This window comes from Varanus komodoensis, unplaced genomic scaffold (assembly GCF_004798865.1).
Source record: "Varanus komodoensis strain SLA01 unplaced genomic scaffold, ASM479886v1 scaffold3, whole genome shotgun sequence".
NCBI lineage: Eukaryota > Metazoa > Chordata > Lepidosauria > Squamata > Varanidae > Varanus > Varanus komodoensis.
The window spans coordinates 16,448,102-16,472,369 of NW_025335761.1; the positions used below are offsets into that span (position 1 = coordinate 16,448,102).

General features: G+C 45.7%; 1 protein-coding gene across 1 annotated transcript in view; it reads right to left on the reverse strand.

The window, feature by feature from the left end:
• LOC123026275 (deubiquitinase DESI2-like) overlaps window positions 1-24,268 on the reverse strand; it is a 47,030-nt gene that overhangs the window by 17,188 nt on the left and 5,574 nt on the right. The window contains exon 2 of the mRNA XM_044435699.1: window positions 11-83. Coding sequence (XP_044291634.1) covers window positions 11-83 — 73 coding nt within the window. The remainder of the gene's footprint in view (window positions 1-10; window positions 84-24,268) is intronic.

Genomic DNA, 24,268 nt, shown 5'->3' on the forward strand with positions numbered 1-24,268 from the left:
AGCTCCATACCTCTGCCATAGATCTCAATTCCAGAGTGGAAGACGCCAATACCCAAGGTGGAGGTGTATTCATTTATCCAATACTGGAGAAAGGGGAAAAGACAGATTTGGAAGCGTTAATGGAACAGACAGTGTCCGAACAGTCAAATATTTACGTCTATGTACTTCTTGCATCTCACCTTCTCCTCAACATTCTGATTAGGTTGCCATTGCAAAACATTTAAAAGACCAAAGCAAGCTTGTAAAATATATCCTATAAAATATTAAGACTATAATGGCACCATACACAGCTGGAATATATGTATATTTTAATTATTGTGGAACAGGTTTATCTTAGCCCCTGTATGCTTAGAAGGTGTTCAGACACCTCTGAAAGATCCGTTCCCTGCCTTTTTTGAATACTTTCATACATTTCTGGATCACAACCGATTCTGACCCATGGAGGACCTGGAAAACTGAGCTAGGACGCAGGAGCCCATGCATGTGTCTGGACAATCATGACACCATCTCTCACTCAGGAGATCCCACATCCATGGGGGATGTGCGGGGAAGTCATGCTGCTGGCATCAGGTTCTGGTACTGGTGGCTGGAGAGTCATCGAGCAGGAATGGGGAATTGTGTTGTCAACATTTACTCAGTTGAAAAGAATCAGCACTGTAGTTATTATGGTTGTGCATAAAAATGAACTTTACAGTTAGCTGAAACCTCTCTGGAGAGAAACTGAAAATGGCCCCTTACTGCCTGACACCACAGAATGAGAACGGCATAGGTTAGCCCTCCAAGTGCTGCTGAAAATGGCCCAGTCTTTGGGGCTGGTCTTTTACACACTTTCCCTGATCACTCTGCTGTCACCTGCCAGGCCCCCAAATCTTATCCGGCCCTAAGGCTGAGCAAGCGGAAGCCCTTCAGTCTGCCCATTGTGGTTACTGAACTGGTCTTTCACTGTGTCGTTTCTAATCACGGTGCTGTCACTTTTTATGGGCCACACAAGGACTTGCCTTGACCCAACAGGCCTTTTGAGGATGAAAAGCTTCAGTCCTGGTTTTGCAGCAGAATGTGGAGAGATGGGAAATTTCCTCACCTGCAACTTCAGAGACCCCCAAGTCAAAGGCAGGGAAACATATCCAGGGAGTGGAACTGATGGGGGTGAGTGAAAGGAGGGACCAAGAGAGGTGCATCGCCCGATGGCTGAATTGCCTCCCACATTGTAGGGGATGAACACTGACTGTGGGGCAAAGGAGGTGGATGCAGAACAGGAAGGCTGTCTAGGAACGGAGAGGGTGAAGGTGATAAGTGGATTGAAGTGCCTTTAACTTGCTGGCTTAGCTGTAATGGGCAGAAGGGGAGAAAATCCATTCTTAGTCGGGGCTCCAAAGAGATACTAGGCAAGTTCCTTGAAAGAAAAAAGGGCAGGGTATAAGTATAATACATAAATAAATAAAGTTGGGACTGCGCTTGAATTTAGGTAGTTATTCCCTTCACTCCCACCATGAAGGAAGGAAGGAAGGAAGGAAGATGCCGTCTGCCCCTTTAAGCTTTTCAACAGGAGGCATTTGATATGCTCTTAGACACTTCATCTACTTTGGTTTTGTTCCAGTGTTGAGATCCAAGCTCTGCATAATCAGCTCTTCCCTTCCTGCTTTTCTGCTACATAGTCCCTTGGTGGAACTCCCTCATAGTGGTATAGCACAAATATGTCTATTCTCCCAGTTGTAATTTACCAGCTCATTTCCCCAAAATGAAAAAAACAAAAACAAAAGACTGAGAAAGTGCTCTGAAAACACCAAAGTGAAACTGGAGGATCATAAGGTCAACTAAAGAGCCCCTAAACAACCATAAAGAATCATGAACGCATGATAAATGCCTCGCGTAGAAAAGCCCTTAATCTTGAGTGTGTGAAGGCAGGCTACAGATCTTGGGATGAAGAAAGACCCTCGGGGCATGTGCTGGCCCAGTTCATAATGCTTACCGCAGAAATTCCAAGGATCAGCCTGGCAACAAGTTTAGTTCCACAATGAAACCCTTGCTCTCCACCCGCCCCTTCCTCTGCTAGGATGCCAGTTGCAACAAAGTGCCAGAACTTTTTCCGGAGAGTTGTGTAGCTTGCCTGGATTTTTCCTGCTCCGGGTTCTAGCTATTTTCTCCTACCCATGCCAATTACTTTGCATAATAGCGTCAGCCTATTCAACACCACCCAACTGTGGCTCAGAGAGAGAAACCTGGGGAGAGCACAGCCACATGGGCCACAGAGCATGCCTTGCGCAAGCGGCAAGAGTAGCTCAGATGCCCAGCAGTCCGGTCAGGTCACTGGAGGTGCTCGATCAAGGATTTTGTTGATAGTGCCGGGGTCTTGAGTGCATCAAGAAGTACAAAACTGAGGGATTATATCTGGGAACGCTCTTCTTCAATCATTTGAGTGGGGCCTGGACTTCTAACCCAAAGCCCTACCCTGAGGTCTCTCGGCCAATTCCAGAAAAAGATCTTATTTATTCATTTCTTTGAATAAATGGTGTCTGAACTGGTGTCTGAAGTATCCCATGCTTCAAAGCATGTATTTTCAAAAAATTACAACAAAGCAATTAAATTAGAACCTGTTCCTTTTATCTTTGATTGTAAGCTACACAGAGAACTTTTTCATATTGGCCAACTTATAAACATCATAAACAGACAAGCAAAGCAACGAAACCAAAAAATATTCAAACAAACTTAAAAGGACTTAGAGAGTTAAAAGTAGCATAAAACATAAGCAAGGTTTATGAACTTGGAAAATAAGTCTTTTTCAACTCGAGAAAGCATTTGTCTTGACTGCAGAGGAGCTGGATGGGTGGACTGTACGGTGTCTCTAGGTCCTTGGTCTGATTTCACATAAAACAGTAAACCAGGATTGTGCATGTGCACTTCTGAGCACCCAGCTTAAGTCTCATGGTAGGCAAAACGTGTTGACTATTTGAGGCATCTTTGCATTCTGACATCATTCTCAAGTGGACCGTATTTGTTTAATAGAATTGTATTTTCCAAAACCCAAACAAAGATAGTAGGTTAAAAAAAAAAAAAAACCAGGCTGAGATTCTGTGACCTGCATACTCTATGCAAATTGGCATCTGTTTGCTGGTCCTGGGAAATGGCAAGACACCCTGAGAGGCACCATGGGGAGAGTGTTGTTGTGCAGTTTGGTCACAAGGTGGCAGTGGATTTAGTTGTGTCTGGTTGGAGTTTGCACCTGCTCTGTTCCTTTTGAGGATGGACAATAATTCTTGTCTAATCCCCAGACTGGGACACCCTCAAAACCTTGTATTACAGGCACCGAAGCCCAAGCCCTGAGAGCCAGTGTGGTGTAGTGGTTAAGAGCACGGGACTGGGACTCAGACGATCTGGGTTCTAGTCCCCACTCAGCCATGGAGCCAACTGGGTGGCTTTGGGTCAGTCACAGACTCTCAGCCCAACCTACCTCACAGGGTTGTTGTTGTGGGGATAAGATGGAGAAGAGATGATGTAAGCTGCCTTGAGCCCTTTGTAGGAAAAAGGCAGGATATAAATCGAAAAAAAATAAAATCTTGCCCCTTTTCTGATATTCCATCAAACATATGTGGCGCCGTCATGAGGCCTAGAAACTTCTGTTTTAAAAAGATTCTCAGGATATTGAGTTTATTTTCTGCATGTATGTGCTACAGTGAATGAATTCATGTGGCCCTGATGAAACTTAATTGTTTGGCCATTATATTTTGCTCTTGTCAGCTAATCAGCTAAGTTACTTTCCACAAATCCCTCTGCTTCCTTGTCTTTGGGGGAGAGTTTTCTGCCATCTGGACTGTATCTACCTGCCCATTCCTGGGTGGCCCGATATATGGTAATATCAACTAGCGCATTCCTTGTGGATATGTTTCATCCATTTCCTTGCCTTTTTCCTTGCATTATTGATGATTCTGCCAACCCTATTAGCTCTCTAAGTGTCTGGAGATGCATTTTGAATGAATGCTACAGTTCCATATTAAAAACAGAGTTGCCTTATTATTCAGCACAGGAATCCCAAAGGTGGAGACAAGGGGGCCGGATCAACCTAAATAGCACAAGCCCCTAATTCCAGACTGCCTTGCCAGCATTTCCCCACTAGCTTTACACGTCGGCTCTCCCGCCAGAAAGCCCCTTAATGCTCCTTGGTCTCCGGCAGGGAAATTAATGCTTTCATTTTCGGGTAAAGGCTGCTGTATGATCTGCGCCTCTGCGGTCCCTGCCACATCTGCCACCCCGTCCGCTCTAGTTTTAATCCCAACATGCTCCTTATTAGGCAGGCTTTGTCAGTCTGAACTTTGCACAGTCCCACATGAAGGAAAGAAGGGAGCTAAGCAGGACATGCTCTTGCTACTTAGAGGCATTCGTATAGCATTTGTCCTGAAACAATAACAAATGCAGATTAATAAAGCATCACCTTGGACAGAAAGGCAGAGTATAAATTAAATAATAATTGCATGCATACAGTGCAGATCCAGATCAAATCTGGGATAGCTGCAGTTTCCTTCTGTTTCTGAGCTTTGGGCTGCGTGTACGCTTGTTGATGTTGCCAAAAAGGTTTGCATCAGCAGATTTAGGTGATTTCACACTTTATAGAAATGCAACAAATCCTAAGGGGGGAAATCCTATCGAGCAAGAGTCCTATCCACAACAGCCCTGTGAGGACTAGGAGGGTTTGGTGGCTGTGGGATCCTGGCTCACTATGGGCAGTGTGCCGGCTGGGTAATGTTAGGCACAGGTCTTACGGGTCCCTGTCAGATGGCTGTGTGCCATGTTTTGGTTATGAAGCTTGCAAGTTATATTCATTTCCCAACCTTTCAGGCACAATTCCCTGCTTTAAAATGGTGTCTGCATTAAGGATGGGATGGATCCTTTTGGAATTTGTCCCAGCCACTGCAGACTTCCTCTTGTCCTCAGCCCTGTCCTGCAAAGTGAGCCAAGCCCAGAGGAGGCCCCCAAGGGCTTGTGGCGCAACCGGCAACCTCTTCCATCAGGAGCACCTGCAGCCTGCGAAAAAGGCGCACTGCGAGTGGGCACGCCGGCTCCCTTCCCGGCAACCAGCCTGCTTCCCTGCTTGCTGCTGCTGCTGCTGCTGCTGGCGGCACCCGGGGAGAGGGGTGCTCCTTGGGCAAGACATGGAGCTCAGCTCCTGCAGGCATCCTGCGCACACGGGATCTGCTTGCCAGGAGCTCGCACTCTGGGCCACTGTAAAGCAGCCTGGAGTCTGGAGTTCCAAGTCCAGGGAATCTGATGGCTTCCCACCCCCAAATGTATTCCTCGCACATCCCTGATCTACATTCCTGATCAATCCTGACAACCTCAAAACTTGTCAACCCTGATTAACACCCCCCACCCACCCACCCACACTGAGCATGTCCAGTTTTGCATTTTAAACCCCCTTAAAGCATCACGAGCACAGAAAGCAAATTGCGTTTGCTTCTGCACCTGCTGCTCTCTGGGTGGCCGGAGGGGGCGGGGGGGGGGGGCTGGCCTGTGGGGTCCTGCCCTAGTGGCTCCTCTGATGGTGTGTGTGAGAGAGAGAGATAAAATAGCATAGAATGGCTGTAATCTCAAACAGCAATACTGCACTCCACGTGGCAACGTTCTGGCTGCACTCACACAACACAGCAGGTAACTCTGCCTGGGCACCATGGTTTGCACTTTTTAAAGCATGGTCTTTCCAGCAGGTGATCAATGATCGATGCTATCATGGCTTCCATTCTCCCAGTTCAGTCCTCCTGCTGTCGGCATGTATCCCATCAACCACCATGCCTAGATTCCAACCCCAGGGTGCATCATTCACTGCCTGTGTTGCCTGCTCGTTCCTGATTGGTCTGCACATAGAGGCTGGATGGCCGGAGTGGTACCTACAGTTGCTCATCTTTCCATAGATCTCTGTGGTAGTCACATACTAGGCTGATCCTGGATTCAGACAACTTGGCAAGTCATGGCAGTACAGAGAAGCCATAGAACAAATCGTTGTTTCATATTGTGTTTTCTAAAAACCAAACTTATTTTACGTATTCATTTTTAAATTTATAGACAGGGCTGTCTAAGCAGCATATAACGACAATAAAATTTAAGACAAAACATAACAGTTTAAAAAAACTCTCACAACTGCTGGTACTGCACAAAATCTTAAAACAACCAGTTCTTAAAATCAGGTTTCAGAATGTCTACAAAAAAGGATAGTCTTCGCCTGACATTGAAATGAAAGCAGGGATGGTGCCTGGCAGACCTCTCTAGAAAGCCAATTCCAAAGATGGGGGGCAGCCACTGAGAAGGCCCTTCTACTTGCCCCCCCCCTTTCACTTCCTTTAGGGATGGCTCTTTCAGAAGGACTCGTGCCCAGATCTCAATGGGCAGGTGGTTATATACAGGAAAAGGTGGTCCTTCAAGTAACTAGATCCCAAGTCCCAAATGTCACAACTGGGTTTGAACAACATGACAGACCAACAATGGTAAAACACCACCATGGTTTGTCATCTTGCCTGAACCTTTGCCTCAGTGTAATCTTGACATTGTTACTCCTTCCTGGGTCAACAACTATCCTCCAAAGTGGACGGCAATTCACCAGTCAAGCAAGGATAGCCCAAGCTGCAACTTGGGCTGGATAGATATGGGCTATGTAAGGTTCAACATCCATTAGGAATGAATCATGGAGAGCCACAGAGTGTCAAACTGGCATATGGTTCTTCGGACTGGCCCTTGGCTTGCCTGTGAAAGCTCTACAATTTGTTTGGCTCCCATACAGGCTGAATGATATTCATGATGGGGACTCCTTGTCTTAAGGAGAAGCAGGGAAACGTAACTCTTCATTATTATACTTGTAATAATAAGTATAAACAGACTTTACCCTACCCATCTGAGTAGGTCTGTTTAGGACTTCATCTTTACAGAGAAATCGGGTGTGTATCTACTCAGAAGTAAATGTTCAATGGGACTGATTCTCACATCTGTTGCAGCTTTAGCCTCGTCACTCAAATACATTGTACAGTAGTCCCCCGAAATTTGCGGGGGTCGCATTCCTAGACCACCCACAAATTATGAAAAACTGTGAATTTGGTGCCGGCAATGGGCGCGGGCCGCCAAGGCAGTGCAGGTGGGGGGCGTGTGCTGGGCCAGGCCAGGGTGTGGGCACCCACGCAGGGCACGGGCAGGGGTGGGCGCACGCAGAAATCGAGTAAGCTGCCACATGGAGAATTCAGCGAAAGACTGAGGCCACAAATGCTGAACCGCGATTTCACGGGGGTATACTGTATAACTTTTCCACATTTTCAGATTGTAGATTCACAAGTGCTGTGGAATAACAAGAGGAACCATATCTTGCCAAGGGTTAATGCTGCTTCTAAGGGCTCAGCCTGCTGACAAGGCAAATGGGATCTTGGTTGAGAGCTCAGCTCTGCAGATCAGGCCGAAGACTGGGCATTGCAAAGCAGCCCTTCCCCTAGCACAGTAGGTGGGTTCTAAGTCAGAATTGAACAGTTCTGTTCTACCCCTGTCCCTGTAAAGGAGAGAGCCAGAGAGAAAATTAAATTTATTTTCTATAGACAAAAATGTGTCAGAGAAATCCACAATACTTCTGCAGTGGATCAGCTTTTTCTAAGTTGTGTAGATGCTGCGCACTTGCAGACCTGCTTTATTGTATTCTACTGCTGGGGGTGGGTTTGTACAAATACAAACAGCAATGAAATTCTCATGCATCCCTTTAAAGAATGATTCCATTAGTGAATAGATGATGGAATAAAAGATGCCTGACAGTCTGCAAAGCACAGAAAGAACGGGCATAACAAAATCCGGACATCACCAGGAATAAAATATCAGCACACAGGTACTGATGATGGCAGAGAAGCAGAATTCCCTGCTCAGACAAGAGCAATAGTATCACTGAATGTTATGATGCCCCCAAACAGCCAGTATTGACCCAGTAGACGAATCCCCAGCACTGTGGCTCTGCTATTCAGAGCAAGCACATCGCCGCTGTTTTCCTGCTGCACTTAGTTTGTTCATCGGAAGCATTTTACCTGCCTGCTTAAAAAAAAGATGGGGGGAGCAGTGCTCCCAGCGAAATACAACAGAGCACAAACACATCCATATCTAACTGCAAAATAACCTTCCAGGTTGTAACAGAGAAGAGAGAGCACTTGGAGTGGGTTGGTTGGAGGTTGAGCCAAGGGCAAATGGGGAAGCCATGCCGGCTGCCAGTTGGATCATGGGGTCATGGCTTAAGGGAAGCTGGTGAAGTAGTGGGTGAAGTGTCTGAGCCCCAAAAGGGAAACCTTATTTCTTTTGATGTTCAGTAGGGACGTTACAAACAAAGCAGATGACTCAAAACACCCCCTTTGTGCGTTCCGCTCCTCCTTTCACCCCGTCGCTAAAGAGCTCAGAGGTGTGCATGACTAAACTCAGCAAGCCATGCATGGCTCTCTCTGGAATGATCCTGGCGGCAGCTGCTGATTCCTGCCACACCTGCGCTTGGTGAGCTGGAAGAAGCATGGAGACCATTTCATGTTTAGAAAACCACTGGTACATAGTGCTTCTCCAGTCCAAAGAAATGAAGGGAGGCCTGGTAGCACAGTCATCACTTAGGGGACGGATGGGAATCCAGTGGTCCTCCAGATGTTGCTAGTCTACAGCTCCCATCATCCCTAGTCATTGGCCATGCTGGTTCAGACAGCTCTGTATTGTAGTGTTCAGTTCTAGCAACAGCTCAAGGCGTACTCATGATTTCAGGTAGTCAGAGTCAAAAGAAGACATGGTGTTTGGACATTAACACTTTTCTGGAAGAGGGAATTCAGGCAGGTGTAGCAGGTCAAGAAAGTTGCACCTGTTATTTTATGAAACAAATAAAGCTCAGTGCTTTTTTGCATTTATCACTTCCAGAAATAGAGAAGTGCTCATTCCTCTCCACTCTGCATTAGTCAGACCTCATCTGGAATACAGCATTCGGTTTTGGTTTAAAAGAGATGCTGATGATCTGGAGAGGGTTCAGAGGAGGGCAGCAATGATATACAGGGCCTGAAAAATAAGTCTTATGATGAGAGGCTGAAAGAATTGGGCCTGTTCAGCCTTGAGAAAAGAAGATTATGAGGTGACATGTTAGCATTCTACAGATACTTCAAAGGCTGTCACAAAGAAGGAGGAAAAGACTTCCTCTCTCTCAGTCCGGAGTGTAGGACACGGAACAATAAACTTAAACTACGGTACACCAGGTGCAGGCTAGACGCAAGGAAGAACTTCCTAACTGTCACGGCAATACAACAATGGAACCGGTTGCCAAGAGAGATCATGTGCTCTCCCACACTAGGGACATTCAAGAAGAAGCTAGACGTTTATCTGACTGGGATGTCGTAACTGGTGGCCTGTACCAGCAGGTGATTAGAACTGTGGCCTTCTTGGCCCCTTCTGTCCCAACTATTCTATGAGTCTATGATCTTATTCAGGGGTTCAGTACTATATTGTGATATGTCAACCCCATACTGCTGTTCCCAGTTAAGTGCCCAAAGGAATTATGCCAGCGGCTGGAATCCTGCCCAGAATCCAAATTCCCACTGTGTGTTTTGCAGGACACATGTTGGTAACCCTCCTAGTTTCAGCAACCAATTTGAAAGTGTGGGCAGAATCTGCTGAGTGTTTGTGAGCCCAGGAAAGCCTTCAGGTGGGGATTCCAGTTGTCTTTGTACAGTAACTCTTGGCTTTCTGCCCAGCTGTCTCAACCTCCATGTAGAGCCAATTCCTGTTTCTCCTAGGCCTCACCACTCTGATTATGACTCACTTACTTCTTTGCTTCCATTGCCTTATCAAATAGGGCCAACGTCTGCTACAAGTCCTTGCACGCCAAAGAGTCAGTCCCCATGGCTTCAGAGAGCCTGGATATTTACCCTGTCTTGTGCCCGAGTCCAATGCCAGGTTGTTCCAGGGTAGCAGGACTCCTCAGACCATGAACTAAGGCTGATATTGTGGTCTTTCCCTAGGAGGTGTAGAGACAGGAGGAAGTAGAGATAGGAAGGCCTCCTTTTGTTATTTATTTATTATGTATTTCATTTCTATACCACCCCTCAGCAGAAGCTCCTTGTCTGTTCTCCTGGGCATTCTGTTTCTGGATGCCTTTGGAGAAGGAAGACCAAGGAACATCTTCCTTCATTCCTAACTCCTGTGATGAGGGTATCTTTTCCTCCAACCCTTCCAGCAGGTTGGCTGCAAGGCCTCTTGCCTTGCATTTCCCGGCTAGGAGGGAGACTTTTTCAGGATCAGGAACATCAACAATGGTGCCAACATCCCTATGTCATTTCCCTCCTGGTTTGCTTGAGATGATGGAGGCCTAGAGGTGCTGATGGTCCAGTTCCTGACACCAATATCGAATGAATTCTTTATATATCCCAATGTTCATCACCATACAATTATTGTGGGTAGAGAACATGGGCTTCCACTGTGTGACATGGGGATTTGCCGGGGAAGAGATGCTGTGGAGTCTTAGCTGCGTCATACACTGATGCTCTGGTAAACCTTTGGCCACGCTTCAAGTTCACCTGGTGGCAGCTGTTTCACAGGCTGAAAAATGAATACTCGCCCTTTGACCTCCCTCAGTTATCACCTAGCAGCAATAATTCCATCAGGAACCTAAACTGTTTTCATCCCAGCTGGTCATGATAGGAACTGTAACTTTCAGAATCAGTACCCAGGTTTGATCTTTTCCTCCTTCCTCCCCATCCTGTTTTTCTTGCCTGTCATGTCTTTTGCATTGTACGCCTGAAGGCAGGGCTCATCATGTAACATCCTGGTTACCCACCCTGCGTGCCCTTTGATAAGGGTGGGTAAAAATTCTCCAAACACATAAATGCAATAAATCAACTCTGTTTGCATGGAAAACCAGGCAGCAATGATATAAACTGCATTATGCCTACATAGATTGAGGCTTGAAATACAAATAAACTCAGATTTGTGAGTCATTCTCCTGAAGAATTAATTTTTCTTAATGCAAAGCAGCTCCAGCAATTTTAATCAAGGGTAAGCTTTCTCACTGGTAGGAAGGAAAACACAGAGACATGGTATTTTCCTATTCCCCAGCCAGGAGGAGGGGGGCGGGGGCTGCATCTGAGCATCATGAGTAGTTCGAATTTTCACTCTTCTCAGCTGCAATGAAGTCATTCTGAGCAGCCTGAAAATGAGCGATGGTGAACACGCAGGAAACATCCCATCAGGTGCTTTAAAACAAAAGTATTCCTCACGGAAAGCTTGGAGCTGAGTGTGGCACTGGAGCCTGGCAACATGTTTTGGGACAGGGTGCCTCAGGTCTTGGATGAAACAGATGCTTAAAGCATTAGGATGTGGAGCCAGAGCTGCTTTCCAAAAACCTCCAGGAGCTCCAGGTTCAGTATGTTGTACTTAAGCCTTAAGACAGCCCTCCTCAAGCCAGTTCCTTCCAGGTGTGTTGGACAACAACAGCTGTAACCCACACTTAGGAAGCCTTGCCTGGGGATGATGGCGTTGCAGTCCAACACCCCTCTGGAGGGTGCTGGGTTGATGAAGGCCACCCTAAGTCATGGCAGAGGCTCCGGGAGAGCGATGATCGCTACTGTTTTGCCAGGGACCCCTTCTGCTTAACAACTTGCCATCTGCATTCTGTTTCAACAGGCTGGCCGCCAAGGCTAACTTGAGTCTTACTGGCAGCTGGCACACAGTTTGCCTTCCAAAGAAGCATAACTGGACTGAATTAATCATCCTGCGAACAGTCACACTGCTTCTGGATGTACTTTCTGTGCTGATAATCACAGCCCTATTCATGTTCCTGGGGGTCACGTGCAAAAGGAGAGTTCACGCGTCTCCGTGGGGAGAAGCACAAGCTGTCCCTGCATCCATGCATCTTTCTGTGGCAGAGATGCATCATTTGCCCCAGTGCTGGGACATTCTGCCCCTGATTTTTTAAATATATATAATGGAAAAGAGTCTTTAGGAGGCTGCATGGATGAGTGTGGTGGAGCTGGGGTGTGCGGGGAAGGCATGGTTTACAGTGGTATATTTATATAATGGTATATTTATGTATCTGGAGCTCCATAGGAGAAAATAGATGGGAGGGGGCAATTTGAGTCAGGAAATCTGCTGATGGGGAAAAGATTAAGCACCCCTCTGCCTGGACTTCTGCACTCAAAACTGCAGCATTTCAAATCTGGTTTTCGATTAAATCACACACACACAACCTTATTGGGGCCTTGTTACATGATGTGTACTTTGCTCCTGGAAGTATAGAAAAAGAACACCTGATACTTCATTCCCAGGTTAATTTCAAGCATGGAAAGCTCCGGAATAATATCACATGAGGGGTGTTCCTCAGACCAGGTCTACACAAATAGCATATTCAGGGGGTCAGAACATGAACTGTAGTGCTGCAGAATGGGGGAGCTGGGATCTCATGTTTGTGCACACAAACCAAACTAGCACATAGCAGAAAAGCTACGCAAAGCCCCTTTCCCCTGATGGACCACTTTCTATGTGCAAAGTCACAACCCATTTGAGGAATTCCCTAAATGTACTCATTTTGGCACCAGGAAAAAACATTTGTATTCCTCTAGGCTTTAAAATAATATGCTTTTCTTTTTAAAAAGCACCCAATAAGAAAAGTTCTTACAGATTACAGAGAGAAAACATTAGGACACTCTCTCTTTTAACATGTTGTGTGAATTGTTTTATTCACATAGTAGCTTATTTCTTATACCCTGCCGTGGAAGTTTTATTGAAGGGCACAATATAGATCTTTTAGATAAATTAAAATATATCCAGGGAAGACGAAACTGTAGGCGAATTCCACCACAAGATCCCCACCTCTGCTCTGGTAGCACTGAACTGAACAACATTCTCCAGATTCTTCACCCTTTTCACATGAATGCCCATGGCTACTTGGTGATGCTACGGCTACCTGATAACATGGCAAACTCCACAAAGCCAAGAGCGATGCTTCCCTTTAGGGAATCCTGGGGGGCAAAAATGGCCGTCACCGGCTGCAGAGATACATTACTTTCCTGATGATGATGATGATGATGATGATGATGATGATTTGTGCTAACCCACTAAAGCCTTCCGGTTTGGTCAAATGTGAATTTAAAAGTTTGGTGATGATGCAAAAGAGGGCCTCCTCGGTGGCTGCTCCAAGGCTTTGCCAAAAATGGTTAGATTCAGTACTTTTTTATTTTCTTCTGCCAACAGGCAATGAATTTTTTATTCAAGCATGCCTTTGGCAAGACAGTGAATCTGTCGGGTTGGATGCTGTCCTTATTTTGTTACTGTTGCATTTTTAATTGTGCTTTAGGGCATGATTTATTATCACTTTAAACAAGTTTCATCTATGATTGTAAGCCATCTCTAATGCCGCTTTTCTTGATGGAAAGATCAGGGTACAAGTCAAACCAGTCGATTTAAATATTGATAAGCTGCCTTCCTGGCCCAGGCGCACTCATGGCTCAGCTCACACCTGCTGCATTCCAGCAGCTGTTCCCACCTGTGATTTTATGCTCACCTAGAATATTGTCCATCCTTGTCAGCCATAAAGTCCATTTGCTCAGGGCTCAGCAAGAGACTGAATGAGCCAGTTTGGTTAGGCTTATTTATTTATTTCCTCCAATCTTGTATCTAGGAATGGAAGTATTTGTTTTGCTCTCCTTGTTTAAAATATTTGCATACCATGCTTCCTAAAAAAAAAAAAAATGGGTTCCAGGGTTTACACAAGAGAATATATTTAAAAATGCAAATGTAGCCATGAGCACATAGCTACATAATTCATGCAAGGCATGGGAAAATCCATTCATGACTTCAGGGCTGAAAAGCAGCCAAAATCATTACCAGAGCCTAGCTGTATTGATTCCCAGCGTGGGGCAGCGACGTGGCACTATGCAAGAGTGCAGTCTCACAATGAACCATAAGGCTATATTGATCCGCGTGTGCGCAACGAGCTCACGGAGGAAAGAAGAGCTGCAGATTTTGAAAAAATGTGTTTTGCAAGAATTTTTTGTTTGCAAGCAAAAAGCAAAATGCCTACTTCTTACTTGGGGCTTCAAGGAAATAAATGAAGGAAAAAAGCTTGATGGTACACTTGATCCTCTAGGCTTCCCAAGACTAGAGCAAGATTATTATAGGCAAGCGAGACCTGAAGCACGGAGTGTCCCCTGTTCAGGGTTCTGCCCATCCAGCCCCACCTCTTCCTGGATGCTCCATTCACTCATCCAGCCTGACACGCACCACTAGGTGGCCACTGAGCATGTTCAGTCCTCATTAGGCTGTTTTGTAATTTCTACTCCCACCCCTCTTTAAGATTTCTTTTCTAGTTTTAAACATTATTATTTCCGTAAACCGTTCTGTTCATCAAGTCAGTGAAACTCAAATTGCAGAAAAGTTTCATGCAAGTGGCATTCTGGGAAGGCAGCTTCCCAACCCAGTCGCTCCTCCTCGGCCACCACCATGCTTGCCACTTGCCTCCTTCGCTCTGTTGGTTCCCTGTGTTGAATGACTGGATGTAAGCTCCTTGGGGCAGGACCTTCCTTTCCCAGGCGCCTCAGCCAAAACAACTCTGGGGGACCACTGGGAAAAGCTTCCCTTCCCTTCCCTTCTAGCAGTGGGAAGAAAGGCCCTTTACATCACAAGTCGTGCACCCTCCCCTCACGGGGATCTCCTTCCCACGTTGTTGCCACGCCGAGTCCTGAATTCTCACCACGAATCAAGCCCCATAAGCTGCATAAATGCCCCATGCGCACTGGACAAGGAAGGCTGCTTGCGTGGGGTTCTCCAGGAATGGAGCCCCACACCAGCCCTGCGCATGCACATCGCTTGGCCACGCCAGGGGCAGCTCTGGCCCATGAGTATCTGTAGACTTCTTGGCTCAGCTTGCTTTTCAAGACTAAGCGAAGCACAAGAGGAAGTCCACGAATGCTAAAGGAATGGGTTCTGCTGAGTTTCACCCCTACCCTGTCTGAACCCTCTCTAGACCTCCAAGCAGAACTTGCAGAAGGTGCATGGCTACTGCTGAAGACGCCAGCTCTGCCTCTTGTCCTCTCCTTGGTAACATGGGTACTACAAAGCTCATGATGTGATGGCATCGTGCCTCATGCCACAGGTTTCTTGCTCACTACAGATGGAAGCCAAAAGGTGGACTGGAAGCATGGGAATGTATAGTGGAGTGTTGTCATTTCATGAAATTGCACAGGGTGGAAGATTGCTGCATTGGGCTTTGTGGTTCCGTGATGGCTCCAGGAATCTAGTGTAATGAGATACAGGGCTGACCTTTCATGGATTCCTTACTGCTTATTTGGAGCAAGCGGAAGGAGGGGTCCTTAAAGGGCTCATTTGAACCCCAAATCTGAGGCTCTGCTGGAAGGTCTTCTAGGAAGTATAGAGCAGCAACAGCACAATCAATGAAGAAACTCTATTGGGAAGAACATGCGCCAGGTTAGAACCTGCACGCCTTTCCGGAGAAGCTCTTTGGGGGCTGCATGCTAGTGGTGAGCAGCCCACCCCCCATGCCAGCATATTTAGCTCTTACTGCCAGTAACTGCATCTTAGGGAAGGCATTTCAACCTATTTAAAAGGGGGGGAAGTGGCACAAAAAGCAGGGCTAGGGGGCAAGGCCAAGTAAGCAGGGGCAAGGCAACCTGGGGAACTCTGCAAGGCCAGAGTCCAGGGGGAGATAGATCTGCACCACCCCCCCCCCCAGCCTGGAGATCTCTGCACCCGCAATAAGAGAAACTTTCCTCCTCCCTATTTTTGTGGAGAAGCAGCCAAATTCAGCTCAACATTGGGACGCTCTAACTGTTAAAACAACACAACAGCCCTGATGCAGCCATGGGGCACTGACCGCATGTTGTGGTCTTCCTCTGGTTTGGCATCTAAGTTATGCGAGCCCTGGAAAGCCATGCGGTGCAGGAGACAGCCTTTTCTCCACTCTCAGCAGAAAAGGATAGCTACAAGGAATCCTGCTTTTCTCCGGAGGTCTCCTCGGCTGGATCAGACAAATGGTGTGTGTGTGTGGGGGGGGGGATTAAGGCAATGGAAAGTTCCTTCTCTTTGCTCTTCCCCTTTTATCTCCTTCAAGAGTGGGATGCAATAATAAAAAAGGCAGGAACAAATTATATAAATCCCATCCCTCCACCCCCAACCTTATGCCCTGCACATAAGGTATAGAAAAAAAACCTCTACAAGGTCTCTCCCTGTGACATGCAAGTATTTTGCAGATTAAGTATATATTTCCAGGGTCTTTAAAGCCATTACCAGGAAGGAAAAATGCAAATGGAAATTTAGAAAGTGAAAGTAATGACCAGTTTGACACATTAAGCACTGTTCAAATGGTTCCCCCTCTGTGTCCATTCCTCTTGTAATGGATTCTAGCTGCTGATGTTACTATTTTTGCTTAAGACTCTGGAAAGCCTCTGCCAGTCAGATCAGACAATACTGGGCTAGATGGGCAAACGGTCTGCCCTGATAGGTGGCAACTTCCTACGTTCCTAGTGCTGAGAAGCTGGAAGTGCACCTTGGCTCTCATCATTCCAAGGTACAATTTATGTTTGGGAAAGTACAAGTGCTTGAAATGCGTGTTAATCATAGGTTCCAAGCATGCACATGCATTAATAGATTCTATTACATTTAGGATATAAATGTGCATATATATGCAGACACTTCTAAGGTTTTTTTTTCAAACTGTTATATTTAGAATATAAGGGTTATATCCAATGTTATGCTAGTGAAAAAATTGCACTATCACGAGCACAATTAGCAGAGCAGGTACAAGTGGCATTTAGCTTAATGAAATTATACTGCATTATACAGCACTTTCTCCAGTGTTTTCTGGGCCACTTGTGTAACACTTTATCTGATGCCTTGAGCAGGGATGTACACAAGTGGAAATAAAGTACTGAATTTGACAATTGCACAGAGAAAAAATGGGCTTCAGCAAGTGGTAGAAGTGTTGCATAAACAAGACGATATCAGTAGATAAACCCTAGGAGAGGAGAGTGCAATTCTTCTGAAATCCTGGCTCCCCCTCCTTTCTCTTCCTTTGCGAAGCCACTGAGGACAGCTGTGCTGGATGAAACCAAAGGTCCATCTTGTTTACCATACTTCTTCCAACAGTGCTGCAAGGCCAGAAGCAGGGCATGGAGACAAACGGCTTCTTCTACTGGGGGGTCCCCAGTAATTGCCATTCAGTGGCCCACTGCATCTGAATCTGGAAAGACCTACCTACCCCCCCATTCCTTTTGAAGCCATCTAACCACCTGCACATCTTGTGGCCAAAAATGCTGTGAATTAATGACGCCTTCTCCATGTAAAACAGAGACAGCTCATTCTTCCTTCTTCCCAGAAACAGTTGCAGCAGGAGGATGAATTCTCTTGCACAGTGCACTGACAGGCACCACTGTTTCTCTTTGCAAAAATAGCTGCACAATGTACATTAGTTTCTGTAAATGGCCAAATCCACTGACTGCTTGCATAGGACTTGGCCTGACTTCTGTCCTCTTCCTGCCTGACTTAGAGTTTTCATGAACCAGGCTCGTTTTCCATTAATTTCAGCTCAAAATGGGCAATGGATATGTACTGAGTTCTTCCTCGTGGCCAAATGATGAATTCACGAGCTTTGGAAACCCAGTTTTTCTCCTTCAATAAGCTGCATCCTTGAGACTACAATATCTCTATTCACACAGCCATATGAAAAGCAGGAGAGCAATGGATTTCTCCCTTCCGTCTATGAATGCATATTAAAATGTAAAGAAAAGAAGGCATTCCGATGCTGGGCAGCTGGAGGCTGGCTAGACAGCCATGGGATAGGTCAGAAATGCATTCGGAGGTGCCTGGGACTCTGGGACTCTGACCTCAGAGTGCCCTTTTCTGCCCTTGCAACTGGCACAGTTCTTTCCAGGCCTGCTGCAGGTCTGGGGTTCCCTGGAATTCCTGGGGAGGCCGGGAGGAGAAGGAGCATGGCTCTGCCAGGATAACAGGAATCCAGGAGTTGCCTCATCGCCTCTTCCTTGTGAGTAGATAGCTGGCATTTACTGCCTACAGTTTGGGGGTTGGTGGTGGGGTGAAGGATGTACAGAGCGATCCTCACTACCACATTTCTCTTGAATTTGACTGGATGCCCATAATCTCCCAGGTTTGGAGGTTTATGATCAGCAACGCCAGATGGCGTCCTAGGGCCCACCTCTTTAAGTCAGCTTTCCTTGAGAGGTGACCCAGCCAGTATAGGTATGATTTTATTCTCAACAGTGATTATTTTATTGTACTTTATCATAATATTTTGTTTGGGTTTTTGTTATGTTACTTCTGTTGATAGTTCACTGGAAGGTGAATTAGAAACCTAGATAGTGAAAGAAATGCTTCCTACTCTCCGGTATAGTCAAAGGCAGAATGAAGAGAGTGAACTTCTATAATAGTGTGTATGAGAGAGACAATTCACATCTGTGCATGAAGTAAATGCCTCTACTGATACTGTCTAAAGGCCCTTGTGAGGAGGTTCTCATTTCAGCTGCTTCACACTTCTTCATTGCGAGGCATCTCTTCAGCCTTGCAGTTCATTCAGGGCCCATCCCTGTTTGTTCCACGTGATTCCCTGCTCCCTTTGTGAATACTACGCAAATGATAAGTCCTTTGGAGTCCCTTTCAGTATTAATTAGGGGCTGCCATTCAATCCATCGCCTTAAAATCCCTCCAGCCACCCTCAGGATGAGAGACCGGCAAGTCAAACGGCATCTGCGCCCATTTTCCCATGCAAATTGTGGGTGCCTTTTCTTTCCCATTGGTGCTTCTGCTAATTTTCCTTTCTGTTAGAGCTCTTTTGAAAGAGGTCCAGTTTTATTCATACCAAACCGGCTTTTCTAGGAGCTGGCCCACGCACCTGTTCTTGGGCTTTGTTTCTGCTGCCCTTTGACCACATAAGGCACATGAAGTATTTAGCTGCAACATCTTTCTCTTTCATTAGCAGAGAGGTTCCCTGGGGCAGAACTGCTGGCTCCGTGACAAGTGAAATTGATTGCAAAGAAAGCTTTTATTTCCCCCCTTTCTCTCCTCTTCTAACTTCACCACATACAAATGCAGTTTTCTGAACAGGCCTTTTCGACTGTTCTTTGTTTCAAGGAAGCCTAACATTCTGCAGAAAGTGAAGGCCAACACATCTGCCTGCATTTAACAAAAGGAGAAACAAGTCTTTAAAACTATACAGAGCTTTCAAGTGACATAACTGAAATGTCTGTTATGAGTTACATTTGCACCCTTATCTATATTTCAGACTGCCCAATGCTATACAAACTTACTTGAAGGCAGATCCTGCTGAGTTCAGTAGGACAATCTAAGACAGGAACTCCTTAATCCTCATTTTAAAGCAAACAAACAATCCAACAATCCAACCTGGGATATATAAGTTACTGCCATTATTCTGAGTGCCCCTTTGGGGTAGAAACCTAAGCAGAAGTTAAAACATAAAGACAACAGTATTATTCATGCCAACTTTTCTTCCCATCAGAAACAGGGCTAAATTGCAACAATTCCCCGTGGCAGTTTGAGGTACTGCAGATGTTTTGGCTTACAGCTCCCATCATCCTTCACCATTGGCTAGCCTGGCCATGGCAATCCTGATTCATAGGAGTCCTAGGCCAAAACATCTGGGAGGCAGAGGTTGCCTACAGCTGCCCAAAGGCCACCCTCAGGGCAGCTGTGGGTGTACAGCGAAAGAAAAATTATGCTTCAAACAACAACCTGGGATCTCTTTTCCTTGCATGGGGCACCTACAGGCAGAGTAAGGGAAGCCGTGAGTGTCTCCTAAATTCACCTCTGAGCCATAGTCTGTGTGTAACCATTTAGCTCCAAATCCCCATATGGTGTAGTAGAGTTTTGGGAAATGGCATAGATAGATTTACAAAGCAATATGAAAAACAGCCAATAATTTCCAGGTAATCTGAAACTTAACTATAAGTGCGTAAGCCTAAACCATCAAAAGCAAGGTGTGTGGGAGTTTTTTGCACTGGCACATTGCAGACTAAGCCCTGAGAAGGAGTACAGTCATGGATTAACATATTTGCATCTCATTGATTCCAGTGGGAGAATTGTTACTGTTCTGTGCCATCGTCTCTAATTTATGGCAACCCCATGAGTGAAAGCCCTCTTAAATGTCCTGTCCATGATAGCCCTGCTTAGCTCTTATAAGTTCAAGGCCATGTGCTCAGGATCAGAGCTGGTTGAAATCTGGATGGGAGACCTGAATCCTGCATTAAGTGGGTGGTTGGACATGATAGCCTGGTAGGCCCCTTCCAGCTGCACGATTCTATGATTCCTTAATGGGTTCAGTCAATCTCATATTTGGTCTTCCTTTTCTTCTTCTGCCTTCCACTGTGCCTAGCATGATCGCCATCTCACGATGTGTCTGAAGTATGACAGCCTCTGTTTCTCATTTTTGCTTCTAGGAAGTATGACCCACTTGTTCATCTTTCTGTCAGTCCAGGGCATTCACAAAGCTCTCCTCCAGCACCATGTTTCAAATGCATCAGTTTCCCTCCTGTCAGCTTTCTTCACTGTCCAGCTGTCACATCCATAGGCTGTGATGGGGAATACAGTGGTCTGGATGCTCTTGACCTTGGTCTTTAGTGAAACATGCCCACACTGGATGATCTTTCCTAGTTCCTTCATTGCTGCCCTTCCAAGTCTCAGTCTTCTTTGAATTTCTTGGCTGCCGTCTCCCTTTGCACTGATATCTAAGCCGAGTTATGTAAACTCTTTCACAACTTTCTTCATTATTAATACCAAAGTTATGTAGTTCTTCTGTGATCTTGATTTCTGTTTTCTTAATATTTACCTGTAGTCCTGTTTTTGCAATTTCTTCTTCGCTTTCATCAGGAGTCATTTCAATGCTTCTTTCTGACGGTAGTCTGTTGTCATCTGCATATCTTAAAATACTGATGTCTTCCACCAATTTTCTCTCCTTCCTCTGATTCTAGTCCTACTTTCTTTATGATATGCCCTGCGTACAGATTGAACAGATAGGGAGATAAAAATCCTCCTTGTCTGACACCTCTGCCTGTAGGAAACCTTGGTGTTACTCCATACTCTTTCCTAACAAGACCTTCTTGTCCATGTCTATGCGTCAGGACAATCAAATGTTGAGGCCAATCCATTCCTTTTAGGACCATTCAAAGCTTGTCATACAGACAGTCCAAGGCCGTGCTGCAGTCTAGATATCCTAAATCTTTTTCTCTGAAATTCTTTGGTGCACTCCAATAGCCAGCATATATATGCAATATGATCTCTCGTGCCTCTTCCTTTTCAGAATCCAGTTTGAACATCAGGCATCTCTTGCTCCATATAAGGCAGTCGTCTTTGTCGCAACACTTGGAGCACCGCTTAGCTTGTGTGGGAGATTCATGCAATGGTCCCACGGTTGCCGCACTCTTTTGCATCACCTTTCTTGAGGATTGGAATGCACATGGAACGTTTCCAGTCTGTGGGCCGTTGTTTGGTTTTCCATATTTGTTAGCATAGACTTGTTAGGATTTGGACTGATTCATTTTCTGCAGCTTGCAATAGTTCTGCTGGGGTCCTGTCTATCCAGGTACTTTATCATCGACAAGTCCTTTCAGAGCAGCGTTCACTTCATTTTCAAGTATTGTAGGTGGATGGGCAAAAGGGAAGAAGAGATGACCAAGCCAGGGAGAGAAGGGAAGAGTAAGAGGAAGGGATACGAGGAAGTGGGAGAAGGTAGCTGGGCAGCCAAGAGAGGGCAGCAGCATGTCTTTTTGTGAGGAGCCTTGCCTAGGTCCCCAGAGCAGGTCGAGAGGGTCTTGCTTAGAACAGGCAAATGTGGCTCGCATTCAAATTGACTTTGTTCTGAAGCTCCCTAGCAGCTTGCTATGGGATTTGGGCCACAGGCTGCTGTTCCCCCTTCCTGTTTCTCAGAGAAATGGGAGTGCAGCCCGCAGTGAGACTGGCCAGGGGCTGCCCAACACTGCCCACCCCTGGTTTAAGCTAGCTTTGCTATACACAAAAGGAGAGTGACATTATTTGTAACCAATAATAGATTCAAGGACTTAAATGTCATGGTGAAAAGAAGACACTCTCTCAGCGTGTGCGTAACTCAGAAAACTACAGAGGTGCAGAATCTTCAGGATATGAATTTTTCCACAGCAGCTTACAAAGTACATGAAATGCATTAATAAATTCACAGTGAACAATGTTAAGCTGTACTATGTTGTATGTATCCTTCCCACAGTGCTCTTGGAGTGAACAGCCAAGTTAACTGGGTGGGGAAAATACAGACACCAGAGGTTGTCCTTGGCCTGCTTCTCTTTCCCAAGTCTGGCACCCTACTGGTGAGGGCTGATAAGAGTTGTAAGCAAAAACATCTGGAAGGCCATCTGTTTTCTACCCCCAAATCAGATCTCAAAATAGCCCTGCAAAGAACACTATTTTATCCTTCTTGGTGAGAATATTAACTATCAACATATCTTTATGTGGAATACTTTGTTCCCTAACCTATGTGGTTGGGTCAGAGTGACTCAAAGCTACTAAATACAAGGATGATGTTTTTCAGATGTGGTGGCGGGGGTAGCACTGGGCTTGCAGACTGTGTGGGAGGTGGGAAACTGCCTCCCCCCTTCGCATTGGAAAAAGCAAATCCGCAGCAGGAAAATGGATTTGGCTTTCACCTCACTGGACAGGGAATTAATGCAAGCTCATGCCTTTTGCATGCAATGTCTAACTGGGCAATTATATTTTGATCTGTGAGAACCTTCCCATAAATTGTATTGCAGTAAGAATTAACCTGAGTATGCAGCCACAGTGGCTTGGGCAGGCAATCAATCTGCCTAACTTAGTTTTGATACAGCAAACAGTGCTGCAGAGGAAATTTGCCTTGATGGTACATCAACAAAGCATCCCTTTTCTTATTATTGTGTACTACTCCTTGTTGCCTAAAGTGGTGTGTCAGGATGTGCCAGAGTAAAGGCCTGAAAGAAACAGCATCATCTCCCTCAGACTAAGATCCTTCCATTTCCTCCAGAGAAACAGAGGGGCTCAAAAAAATCCAGAATCCTGCAAGAGCTATGTCAGTTCTGTGCTGAGCAGGAAAGCTAGCATAGTGCTACTGTGTCTAATTTCCAGGCAGAAAGGTAGAAAGAAGCCGAGGATCGTGCAATACTGCTTTTAGCAACATTCCTGCATGCAGACTGCTTAGTGTTACATCAGCTTCAGCGGGGTTTCAAGCCCCCTAAGTATGTGTGAGATTCTGCCCTCTGGGAAGCCCCTTTTAATGGATTGGCTGATAGACCAACTGCTGAATTAGCTTGCTATTGTGCTCATTTATGCACATAATGGTCATGCTGGATGGGGATGATAGGAGTTGTAGTTCAAGCTATCTGGAGGGAAGCAGCTTGAAGAAGGCTGCTTTATAGGGATGTAGGGATTTTCAGCTTGTGAGGTGTTTAGTTGTACGAGGTTTGTTGCTGCTGCTGCTTCATTGTCAGATTATTAAGGATACGGTTAGCCTACCTGTCTGTGTTGGAGATGCTAAGATTTTTTTTTATTTACTTTTCAGATGTGAGGATATATTGGCCTTCCATTCTTGGGTATATATAGCATTTCCTCTTGGAGGGCTCCTGATGCTAGTCTTTAGCTGCATTTAATATTTCTGCTTCTTTTGGAGAAGTAGAGAGTTGGGAACTAAGCAGTCTTTGAAGTCCAGACGAATACCACAAAAAAGGGAGTTGAGGAAGAAGAATATAGACAACATGGAGCAATGATCTGAGTTCTAGGATATGATTGCAGTCCGAATCATTTCTCTGCATCACCCATAGATCTTGTTCAGATAGCATCTGAAAAATAGGGGGAAATGTGGGCAGTCACAGCTCACATAGCCTGTCAGCTTTCAGCTCTCATCAGCCCCAGCAAGCACTGTCAATAGTCAGGACTGTTGGAAGTTTGCACCTGAAGCATCTGGAGGGCACCAGGCTGGGGAAGTTGGTCTATCGAAGGTGTGGGCTGCCTTCCACTTGCTTTCTTACTTGAGCTCATCTTTAACATTTGGGGCGCAATCCTATCTAAATCTAGAAAGGCATGTAGGGATTTTTCTGTCTAAACACATGTTTCTTCCCTCCTCTAGAGTGGCAAAGATTACTAAAAATTATTTATGCGCTTGGATGCATATTATGGCTCACCTACCCTGTGACTTTAAAGGCTTGCACCTTTAAAGACTGCTGTCAGTTTAGCTTTTCCTTTCTCCTCCACAAACTGCTTGCTTGGCTTG